At 40.0% G+C, this 11,902-nt stretch overlaps 1 protein-coding gene across 2 annotated transcripts in view; it reads left to right on the top strand.

Moving 5' to 3' along the window:
- The window catches only part of LOC127859938 (collagen alpha-1(I) chain-like), a 28,033-nt gene that overhangs the window by 14,959 nt on the left and 1,172 nt on the right, over positions 1–11,902 (top strand). Inside the window, exons 17-42 of one of the 2 annotated variants that reach the window (XM_052397575.1) lie at positions 150–257; positions 611–655; positions 1,004–1,057; positions 1,397–1,495; positions 1,761–1,868; positions 2,142–2,195; positions 2,534–2,632; positions 2,956–3,054; positions 3,410–3,463; positions 3,830–3,883; positions 4,459–4,674; positions 4,971–5,078; positions 5,315–5,584; positions 5,756–5,971; positions 6,212–6,319; positions 6,689–6,742; positions 6,949–7,002; positions 7,287–7,340; positions 7,939–8,046; positions 8,330–8,401; positions 8,547–8,732; positions 9,142–9,277; positions 9,621–9,733; positions 10,202–10,291; positions 10,786–10,917; positions 11,360–11,479. In XM_052397575.1, the coding sequence (XP_052253535.1) occupies positions 150–257; positions 611–655; positions 1,004–1,057; positions 1,397–1,495; positions 1,761–1,868; positions 2,142–2,195; positions 2,534–2,632; positions 2,956–3,054; positions 3,410–3,463; positions 3,830–3,883; positions 4,459–4,674; positions 4,971–5,078; positions 5,315–5,584; positions 5,756–5,971; positions 6,212–6,319; positions 6,689–6,742; positions 6,949–7,002; positions 7,287–7,340; positions 7,939–8,046; positions 8,330–8,401; positions 8,547–8,732; positions 9,142–9,277; positions 9,621–9,733; positions 10,202–10,291; positions 10,786–10,917; positions 11,360–11,479 (2,811 nt within the window). Of the gene's footprint in view, positions 1–149; positions 258–610; positions 656–1,003; positions 1,058–1,396; positions 1,496–1,760; positions 1,869–2,141; positions 2,196–2,533; positions 2,633–2,955; positions 3,055–3,409; positions 3,464–3,829; positions 3,884–4,458; positions 4,675–4,970; positions 5,079–5,314; positions 5,585–5,755; positions 5,972–6,211; positions 6,320–6,688; positions 6,743–6,948; positions 7,003–7,286; positions 7,341–7,938; positions 8,047–8,329; positions 8,402–8,546; positions 8,733–9,141; positions 9,278–9,620; positions 9,734–10,201; positions 10,292–10,782; positions 10,918–11,359; positions 11,480–11,902 lie in introns of both variants that reach the window. The other variant, XM_052397574.1, reaches the window with a different exon arrangement.

The following is an 11,902-nucleotide window of genomic DNA, read 5'->3' as shown; positions in this document are numbered from 1 at the left end:
ACGATCTATCGTTATCTCCTGTAGCATGACACATTATTCACATCAGTATCGGTGAAGGGTCGTTTTTAAGCTTTGATGAAATGCTGTCCCTGTGGTTTGAACCTTCCAAACAGTGCCAATGTTGGTAAGATCTGTTCTGTCTGTTGTAGGGCAATCCTGGCGACCGAGGTTTCCCCGGCAGCATGGGAGAGCCTGGACCATCAGGAGAGCCGGGCGCTCCGGGAGCACGTGGTAACCGAGGTTCAAGTGGAGCATCCGTAAGTCAATATATCTCCAATACTATAAGTATTAAATCGTAACTGCAGTTGTGTATAATATTCTAGCTTTCTCATTAAAAAATAACAGCACTTACCACAGGACGTTCTCCATGTAACAATGACATGTTAGAAGTATTCTGCATACGACATCAATCTCTTAGCATAATATGAGTCTATAATTATTTGTTACATAATTAATAGACAGTTAATTTAGTAAATTAAAAATCGACACATTACCTTTTCATATAAATCTATTTATAACGCATGTGCAACCCGTAGATGAATTTTTTAACAGAATCCACAATAACTATGCAATCTTCAATTCGTTATACATGTTTCTGTCTTCTCATTAGGGAATGCCTGGACGCCCCGGACCTTCGGGACTCCTCGGAAATAGGGTAAGTCTATACAAGTCTATATAGAGACATGCATGTGGTGCAAGTAGCATGTCAATCATAAACGCTTGGTTGAACTGATAGTGTTCAAATATTGGCAAATTTTGTTGTTATGAGGTATATAGTATAACAAAATACACGTACACATTATTCCATTTTATACACCGTAAAATAAATTAAAAACTGTTTTCGCAAATGATAATATTTATTGTTTAATAGCATATGAAATGCCATAATAAAAAAACAAACCGTTCACGAGTTCTCATTTCAAATAAATGTGGAATACTTTTTATTAAAAAACGCATCAATCCCTAATTTGCGGACAGTCAATATGACAGCTCTACGTTTCAGGGACCTCCCGGGCCCGCCGGAAGGGACGGTGCCGTCGGTCGGACTGGACCTCCAGTAAGTACCGTCAATAGTTTGCAACTTTCGGTAGTTTAAACAGTTTTAAACATACAACTTAATCTATATGTCACGGGTCTTTGAGCTATGTTGTATATATCACGCATTTGGATGCTCGTGTGAACATGTATGGCTAAGATAAAACTGATATGTTATTTACAATTATATTGACAATATTTAATTAACTTTTTAGCCATGCAATTGTGTACTCAAGCATTATATTTTGATTCATTGACGAGCAAAAAGAAACAATCCCAGCATTATTAAGCACACGCAATTCAAACAATATTGCTCGGTTATTTACGCAACGTACTAAGTGTCATATTTTCACTCCTTCAGGGTCCAACAGGAAACAACGGACGTGCTGGCGAGAATGGCCCCATGGGGAGCCCTGGAATCCCAGGCCTTCAAGGACCCCGCGGAAATTCAGGCGAGAGGGTATGTGCTTTGAAATTGAAAAAAAAATATCAGAAAAAACATTTATTTTTGTTTAAGTAAACAGTGTTTTACTAGTGTTTTAAAAAAATAAAAAATCAAGTTAAATTCATAACTTGTAATAAATCATAGGTTGAATATAGTGAAAGCATTTTTAATTATCAAACAATCTTGTTTGATAACATGATATATGATAAACAATTTTTATTCTGATAGCTTATTGTATAAAATATATTTGCATAAACAATACCACTTCATTCTTTTTCAGGGAGATGCAGGACGCGACGGATCCCCCGGACCCCAGGGCCAGCCCGGCCCCTCTGGTGACAGCGGAGCGCCAGGACCCCAGGGCAACCCGGGACGACCGGGTGTACAGGTAAGGACAGAGCTACATGTCTATTGTTTTCCGCTGCGTTATTTATATGCGTGCTTATATTCATTGAACTTGACTACTGCATTTCAACCAATTCACAATAGAGACCATGTATTGCACGAAGAAACTGTCAATCATGTCCTAGGCAATTAATTAGTTGTTCATTGTTTGTTCGTCCGTAAGTTCGTTTGTACGTTTGTTCATTCGTTCAATCATGTGTGTATTTATTTATTTCAAACTGAATTGTTAATAATATATGTTATCTTTTTTTAATAGGGAGAAACGGGAGAACGTGGACCGACAGGCAATTCAGGACCACCAGGTTTCCAGGTAAACATGATTATATTGGGCCATTTATGTAGCATTTATCGATATATAGAATGTGCTATTGTAGGGTCTAATTGCATCAGATAATTGTTTTATTATATGAGGATTATAAAATGTATATAAATTAATATTTTATTTTTAATAATTTGTTCCATTTCTACTAAACTCATTCGTAGAAAATTAACAACTTATAAAACGTAGTTCATTTTGTTGGTTACAATTTTTATTATGTAATACACGAATCATTGGTTTATCTGTGTTCATATTACAAAAACTATGTGACAAATGAACCGACCCTTCTTTGCCATTTGACTAGTTCGTGTTTGCGTGTTTTATTGCAGGGGCCGCCAGGCATGCAAGGACCTCCGGGTGAACCCGGTAAACCAGGCGAGCCGGGCAGGCCAGGGGAACCTGGGCGAGCCGGAAGGACCGGGTCCGCGGTAGGTGACTGCTCAGTTCCATTAATGTGGATGTGTTGTATAGAGACTTCTATAATAGATTTAAGTTGACTACAATGTAAAAAATAAATAAGTTAATATATTGAGAAACTTTGGAAGAGCAAATAAACTTTACTTTATCCAAATGTGGCACTTAAGCTATATAATACATGCAATACGTTTTGAACAAAATATTTAAAGGAATATTTGTTATATATGTTACACACAAATCTAAACGATTGTGCCATTATGATTTAGAAAACATTATTGAAAAAAATAACTCGACGGGTATGAATGCAACTTTAATTGATGTACATTTATTTTAGGGAGAACGTGGGTACCCCGGAGAGCAGGGACCGCCAGGTGGCGTCGGCGCACCGGGAGACACTGGCGCCATCGGACCAACCGGGAGAGCCGGAAACAGGGTACGCGAGTCTTCCGATAAGAATATTATCAGACTGTCATTTGTGTATATTTCTTGCAAAGAAATGGCAGTCAATGACACAACGTTCTTCTTAAGATTTATGCTAAGACATGATAATGCTTCTCCTTATTATCTAATTTTGCAGTGAACTAGACAATAACACTTTCATTTAGTTTAAAAAAAATATTTTTTCCACACATCAGAATTTCATTAAAATACGGGTTTGTACATTTTATAAGACGAACAACATTAGAACAAGTCCAGTTCGTAATATGTTTAGTCATTGTCATATATAAATTCATGAAAAAATGACCATCACAGCAATACGCATCTGACATTCGTATTTTTCCTTTCAGGGTTCACCTGGAGGACCGGGACCGAAGGGAGACATCGGAAGCCCAGGAGTTCTTGTATGTATGCCATAGGATATTCTTCATGTCACGTGTGCATTGTTACGTTGAAGCCACGCGTCTCGCCAGTGTTCTTCTCCATATCAGTTTTGTTTAAAGTAAATTTATAAATTATTCTCTATTGAACCTCTGACCCAAGGTATTGCATTAGTCTTTATGAAATCGACACGTGTACATTCTTTACACTGAAAATGTATGTAATGGCCCATTGACTTAGCTTTTAAAAATTGATTACTGAAAAATTAACTTTTAATCCCAGTCAGTAAGTCCACTCTGTCGACTAAAATGCAATTATTATGTTTTATAATTTTAAACGAGATAATAAATAGAAAATAACCAAATAATATATATGTTGGATGTTTGTAGGGAGCCCCTGGTATTCGAGGTGGAGCTGGACCCCCGGGAGGCAAGGGAGAACTCGTAAGTAAACTAGCATATGGCTATCTGTTTATCGGTGTAATAGGGTATCGAGTATTACCATACTAATCTTGTAGTTGAAAGTGACACACTTTCAAACAAATGGACATGTTGATGACTAATGATATCGCGGCAAATAATTGTCGTATCATTCACATGCGGTACATTAAAACTGAATATGCAGTGCAAAGTAACATAACCGACAATTTATTGATTGTATAAGACTGTGGGTTTTTTGGAGATTTATAAATTGTAGCACTCGGTTACAACTCTATACTAGCATTTATACTAGCACTCGGACCAGAAGAGATTGTATCGTACTCTTGTTTTAAATCAGAACTTAAATTCGTAGGCTATATATAATCCATTCTCCGTCAACATTAGTCTTTCTAGAGGGGAACATTAACCTATTGATGCGTGTGTGTTCTTTAAATGTAATAAATTTAACACAATCACAGTAAACACATGCTTACACTTTTATACATGTTACTGTCTTTGAATATGTTATGGTTGATTAGACATAAAAATATGTACGAATACTGTTTAAATTTAAAATAACTTTGCAATTCATCGTACAGGGTGAACCTGGTATGCCTGGTGAGGATGGCAAGGTCGGACGTCCCGGACCCCCGGGTCAGGTTGGAACCCCGGGGCCCCCAGGAGATCCGGGTGAAACACCACCCAAAGGTGAGCGCGGAGACCCAGGCTTCACAGGCCAGGCAGGACAACCGGGAGTGGTGGGCCCAAGGGGTCAGAAGGGTCCTTCGGGCGAGGCGGGCCCTCCCGGAATGATGGTGAGAAAACGATCAGCTTAAGATCCTTATATTCTAATTGTATAAAAGATAAATTATACCTATACATATGAAAGTTTGTTTATTTTGTTACTATAACGGACAACTTTTTAATTCTTTAGAAATTTAACCAATTAACAGACTTCAGCGAGTGTGTATGAATTAGATAATTCAATCAAAACAATGTTTGTGGTACTATTATCAAGAACTGCATCTATTAAATTTAACTCCAATTTGTCAGCAGTTTTGATACAGTAGTCCTGTATATATAGTCCATTGTGTATATACTTATTCTTCAGGGTAATGCCGGCAACCCCGGACCGAAAGGCCCACTGGGAGCCCCTGGCGAGAAGGGGGAGCAAGGTGAACCCGGGGAGCCTGGAGTGCCTGGAAAACCCGGCAACACGGTACTAAGTCTGTGGCTTTGAACAATGCAACATACATCATCAACTTTAATCGTCTCACATAAACACATTTATATAAATGCATGTATGTGATTAGAGTTGTAAACATTTCACCAGTTTAATGTGATTTATTACATCGCTAAAACGAAAATCATTTACACTTTTATTAAGTCTAAATATTTTATTATTTTCAGCAGCTATAATTATTTTGTAACCGAACAAACTATATTGAACATTAGGGTGCGCGTGGAGTAAGAGGACAGAAAGGAAGTCGTGGAGACAGAGGCTCGCAGGGCCTTCCGGGACAAGATGGCGCTCTAGGTCGCCCGGGACCGCAAGGTCAGTCCGGAAAGCAGGGTGCCATCGGTCCCCCTGGCGTCCCAGGAACTGACGGAGTGAAGGGAGCTCGCGGTCCTACTGGGCCCATGGGACAATCGGGAGAAGACGGAGTCCCAGGGTCGCCTGGTCTTCCGGGCCAGAAGGGATCTCAAGGAGAAATCGGACCGGCGGTGAGTAAGCTACAACCAATGTGCTGAACAAATCGTATCCAGAATGTATATCTTTTTTTCTTATTACACTAAGCAATTTCGAGTTTAAATTAAGTTTGTGCATTTAATTATATAAGTATTAATACCCCGGTTGCTTCAATCCTTATCACTGTGCATTGTTTGCATCACTAGGGAGAACCAGGACCAATCGGCCCAGTCGGCCGTCAAGGTGACTCGGGCGAGCCTGGGCTTCCGGGAGTTATGGGCGAGACAGGCCCAATGGGCCGACTTGGAGACCGAGGAGCTCGTGGAGAGCCGGGTCGCCCAGGAAACGACGGTATCCCTGGCACCCAGGGTCCACCAGGTCCCCCAGGATCGATGGGACCCGTAGGGGCACCAGGAGATCCCGTAAGAATACTTCACAGTCTTGAATTTATGTTTGCGAAAACTGTTAGCATCACAAAAATGCAGAGTGCTAAAAATGACCATGCATATTTTTGGTAAAAGTAAAAATCTCCTTAAAAACCTCAGCTTGAAGCCTTCATTTTACTAGTTAAACAGCTATTTTTGTGATTTTAGTCTTTGGATAACCAACATAAAGTTTTTACCCGATGATTTTGGTTCTGATACTCGTTCTATTATTTCTAGGGGCCCCCGGGACACAACGGATTGCAAGGTCTATCAGGACCACGTGGTGATCGCGGCATGCTGGGAGACCAGGGACCGCCTGGACCCACGGGTGCTACTGGATTCATGGTAACCATGGAAACCAAACAGTCTTTTTTTTCAGCAACATATAGAAATAATATGTGTTCCCTGTTAGTTTTACATTTCCCCATGTACTTTCAAACATGTTTGTGCCATTTTCACTTTATTTAAGAACTGTAAAAAAAATCAAGCTTATTAAGCAGATGTATCTTTTACAAACAATACAATACTTTTTTTGAGAACGTGAATGCTGAAATTCAATCCGTAACTTTTCTTGAAACAGACAGTTTAGGACTCCTTTTGTTATTAAATGCCAGTAAGCAATCAATGGTTTCCATCTTAAAATATCGTAATGTGCCTTTTACTCCAACAACGCAACTATTGACAACGATTGGCTAATCTGTGTGTACCTTGTAGGGACCCCCAGGCCCAACCGGCCAACCCGGATCTGCCGGACCTCGCGGTGAACAGGTGAGTTTTGTGACATCAACCATAAACAACTAGCAGATAAAAAGTAAATATCTGGTTTAAGTATCCAAAGTTCGCTGACTGACAGGCAGACCGTACAGATAGAAAATACCACATGCTGCATATAATTGTGATTAATAACAATAATTTCTTTATAACTGATAATAATCTACCTTCATGCATTAACCCTGTTACGATCCTCCTTCCAGGGAGAAGTGGGACCTTCTGGTGCCGCTGGCGCTCCAGGACCGAGAGGACCACCGGTAGGAACTTCCGCTTTGCGCAACATAAACTTGTAGCTTAATTTTCGTAATGTGGTTGTTACAATTGTGATACTAGTAGACCGATTGTTGATTAACGTGTTTAACGTTAGAAGTGCGTATGCGTCACATACTCTTGTCAATGAAAAGAAACTGTTAAAGATCATGGTTTAATTAAATAGCCACACAAAAACACCTTGTTAAACATGATTCTATGCAGTGCATTCAGTAAACGGACTAATCAAAATAAAAAAATACACTAAACTGAAATGATTTTCTTTCCAAAGGGTGCCCAAGGCTTGGAGGGACTTCCGGGAGAGCCAGGCGGGGAGGGACTTACAGTAAGTAACCGTCATGAACCCATTTATGCCTAGCGTCTAGAAAAAATGCCTTGGCAAACAGCGTAGACCCAGATGAGATACATATACTACACATCCCTAATTTTGGAAATAAATTAATTCAATTTAGAAGGATGAGAGAGTCCACTAAGCATAAATGGTTTAAGCTGGCTTTTGTATCGCCTAAATGTTTTGGGTGTTTGTGTGCTGCTTAAGACCGATAGTCATTGGTGTAATTCACGTGGCAAAGTAGTTGCCAGAAACTTAAATTGGTCAATTACCGGTAAGTGGGACAATTGCGCAAAATGGCTCCGCAATGGGTGATCGTATTTATGACGTTTGAACTGTATATGTATATCAAAACAGTTAGACTAGAATCAGATACAAAGTGCAAACCAATATTTAAATACAAACGATATCTAGACAATTACACTGAAATTTGAAAACATCATGAATGTTGAAAGCTGAAACATTTACCGACAGTTATGTTGTAACCGAATCATATTGTCAGTATTGTTCACATTATCATTATATTTCCATAAGATAGTTACATATTTTTGTCAGCATTTTTATTTTCTAATTACATGTGATGTCTTAACAGGGCGACAAGGGAGACCCAGGTTTGATTGGTCTTATGGGACTTCCGGGACCCGAGGGCCCACGTGGTGACGACGGACTACCAGGTCCCCCGGGACCGCAAGGGCAGAGGGTAGGTGAAACGATAGGTTGATAACCATAACAATAAAGTATAACACATACCATTGACAGTATGTCTTACAGTAACTTGTATAAATAAAACACATCAATAATGGTACTTTCAGTGTTAATTACTACCCACGACGTTCTATCTCGAATTACCCGAATATCGACACATTCCACTATGTTCTGAAAAGTTCTTTCGGTGAATTTAATAAGTACGAAATATATAGTGCTTGAACTTCGCATTTAAATTGCCCTGTTAAACGTAACCCTACAAGCCCATGCAATTTTAGGGACCTGACGGCCCCCGCGGCAGCCCTGGTCTAGATGGCCAACCAGGACCGGCCGGACCCCCGGGACCAACGGTATACATCTTACACATCTTTGAAGACATATGTATAAATAAAATATATACTAGTTTTATATAAAAAATGGTATACATGTACACATTTATTCATCCAATTTGATCGTAACGTTCTATGTTCTTACATAAAAAACATTGTGGCACAGGGTCGCCGTGGACCGGAAGGAGAGGACGGACGCCCCGGCCCAGCGGGACCGGAAGGACCCCCAGGCCAACCAGGACCCGCAGGCCAGCCAATGTACGCCCAGGCTGTTGGAAACTGGTTCGGCCGCGCCAGCAACTTCAAAGGACCCGCAAACCCCTACCAGGCCGACAGCGATGCACCGGAAAGCGTAAGTATCTGTGGATTATTGGATCACGTCATTGTGTAAGACAGGTATCACGAGGGCTGCGATGAAAGTAAAACGTATAAGAGAATAAACCTATACATTGTTCCTTTTGATGTTTAAAGTTGCTGAACTTTGACCTACTTATTTACTTTACGAAATAACCCTGAGTATTACAAACTTTTATCAGTTTTATGAATTATCCATTTACAAGTAAACCTATTTTGCTTTTAGTAAACTATCATCTGTTCTGCAAATCATTCATTTCAGGTAACGTTTCATTCAATCTTAACATTGTTTTCCTATTTGCTTCCAATACACCATTTTACACGCGTTTTCATATTCATAATTAATTTGTCGCGAGTGTTACGTTTTCTTCGTAATCCATCTTTGTTTGCCCCCTCCCCCACCACAGGATAAGCAAGCCCTCTCGAAGCTGAGCGAGGTTGACGAGAAGATCCAGAAAATCAAGGCGCCCACTGGACAGCCGGATGCGCCCGCCATGTCCTGCCACGACTTCAAGGTGCACAACGTTCAGGAGGCCAAGAGAGGTACGTGCGCCTTACCACGTGTTGAAACTTGTCGCGTTATCAAGACGAAAATAATAAAAAAAAAATTCGCTGTATCAAATGAGGATTTACAGGCCGCACAGGCTAATAATCACGGACGACACCTTCCTCCTAAACTGGATGTTTGTCAGGAAGAGACTTCCTTTTAAAAAATAAATAAGTTACGCACTGATTAGCATGTGTGGACTTCACAGACTTATCTGGGACACAACTTTACGCATATACATTAAGCTCCTTTGTCAAAGAGCGGGGCCCATATTTATTTTGTATTAAACGTCGTTTACATCATCTTGGAATTATCCACTATGTATTATGTTTGTTGTAGATCGGAAGATCTGGATCGATCCAAACCGAGGCGACGAGTCCGACAAGATCCAGGTGGTCTGCGAGTTCCGGTCAAAGATCACGTGGACCTGCATCCACCCCGCCAAGTACGAGGTAGGAGTCATTGCCTGTGCTGATTCAACATGTGATACCTTATTTCGATATATTAAAGGTGTAAACATAATTGTGTTAGTTGCATGTAGCCTGACTTGCCGTTTGAATACCACGACCTTAAACACTCTGTACTGAGTTTTTTTTTCAATAATTAAATGACCTTGTTTTTCGTGTTGATACAATCGTGTCATAGTCTCAAAGACATAACACAAAAACTAAAAGATACAGTATTTTTGGCATAATCGTTTTTTTTTAGAATGACGGTGTGGTTTCATTTGACCCATCACTCAATAATTATGGAAAATATCTCACTAACCATCAACTCACATTATTTAGTTTTGGGCTTTTACTCTAAAGCATATATTTATGTAAATTTAACGCAAACGTATGGCACGCGTAAGTTAGATTTCACCAGATTCAATTACTTTACAAACCCTCTCAGATTGCTTGAATGTTTTCTCGTTCCAGTTCCAGACCCGCCGCTGGGTGAACGCCCCTCTCTCCAGCTACAAGTGGTTCTCCGACATGCAGAAAGAGGCGCTCAACGGACAGTACAGTGTAAGACAATTGTGTCTTGTTCTGAGAAAACTGGGCTTAATTCATGTGCGTAAAGGTTCGTCCCAGATTAGCCTGTGCAGTCCGCACAGGCTAATCAGGGACGACACTTTCCGCATAAACTTGATTTTCGGAAAGGAGGGACTTCCTTGAAACTAAAAATACCATTAAAGCGGATAGTGTCGTCCCTGATTAGCCTGTGCGGACTGCACAGGCTAATCCGGGACGACACTTTACGCACATGAATTAAGCCCCGTTTTCTTAGAACAAGACAAGTAATTAACTCACTTACACCAAACGTAAATATCACATGACTTTAGTGTCGTATGTCGATGTCGATGACCACGTGCGACATCTAATTATTTCGCCCCGATAGCAAGCTTAAGTAACATTAAATGTTCAGTTATGTATTTATCACAAGCATTTATTAGTATTAATTAGTTAAATCAAGCACATTCACTTGGCTAAATACGAATTTCTGATGTATTTTTAAGCAGGACGATTTTGAGTTCGCCTATGACGCCCGCCGTTCCCAGATTAACTCCCTGGCGGAAGTGAGCAGTATGGCGCGCCAGGATATCGTCGTCAACTGTAACAACACCGTCGCTTACTACGACTCTGCAACCCAGGTGAGGATCCAACAGGCTGCATGTTGCCAACGCAATATAGGGGGAACTTAATAAAATTACTTCTAGGAAAAACTAAGAAAAAACTAACGCAGGGAAATTCACAAGGGAAAAAATAACCAAAGGCAATCCGTAGTGAAACTTTGAAAACGAATATAGGAAAATCCATAGGCAATACTTTAATAAATTACTTAGAGAAGTCCAGACAGAAAAATAAGTAAAAGTAACATAAATAACTAAAGAAGATCGATTGTGAAAACGAAATTAAATTAAGTAAATGTCACATTTCTCCATTATCAAAATTATAATAAGTGAAGAAATCGAAATCCGTAAATTTGTGACAAACTCATTTTACCATAAAAATCGTTTTTAAATATCCTTAAAAAATATTTAACAATACAGTTTCTTCATTTTTTTAATGAATTCTTCCTGTCAACCCTTTCAGGCGTACGACCAGGCGGTGCAACTCCGGGCCTACGACGAGAAGATCCTCACCGCTGGCGGCAAGAAGCGGAAGAAGGGCACGCTCAAATATGACGTCGACGAACGCGAAGATGGTTGCATGGTAAGTAAATTTGAGCCGCGTTCTCGGGAAACCAGGCTTTATGCATGTGCGTTAGGTGTCGTCTAAGATAAGCCTGTGCAGTTTGCATAGGCTAATCGGGGATGACACTTTACAGCCAAACTAGATTTACGCTACGAAGATACTTTTTTTAAACGAAAAAATTCTTATAAGCGGAAAGTTTCGTTCCTGATTGGCCTGTGCGGACTACACAAGCTTATCTGAGATATACTTAACGCACATGAATTACAGCGGCTTTTCTAAGAGCGCGACTCTTTTTTTATACCCGATACATCTTGTTTGCAATGACGGTGAACATATGTATCTATGAGAGCGTCGACAGTGAAACAATAATACTCTTATTAATATTTTTGAAGCGGTCAATCAAATCATTACACACACATGGCACAACGAAAAAAGTAGCAT

This window comes from Dreissena polymorpha, chromosome 15 (assembly GCF_020536995.1).
Source record: "Dreissena polymorpha isolate Duluth1 chromosome 15, UMN_Dpol_1.0, whole genome shotgun sequence".
Lineage (NCBI taxonomy): Eukaryota > Metazoa > Mollusca > Bivalvia > Myida > Dreissenidae > Dreissena > Dreissena polymorpha.
Note: the sequence above shows the minus strand (reverse complement) of the source record. Positions and strands in the feature narration are given on the sequence as shown.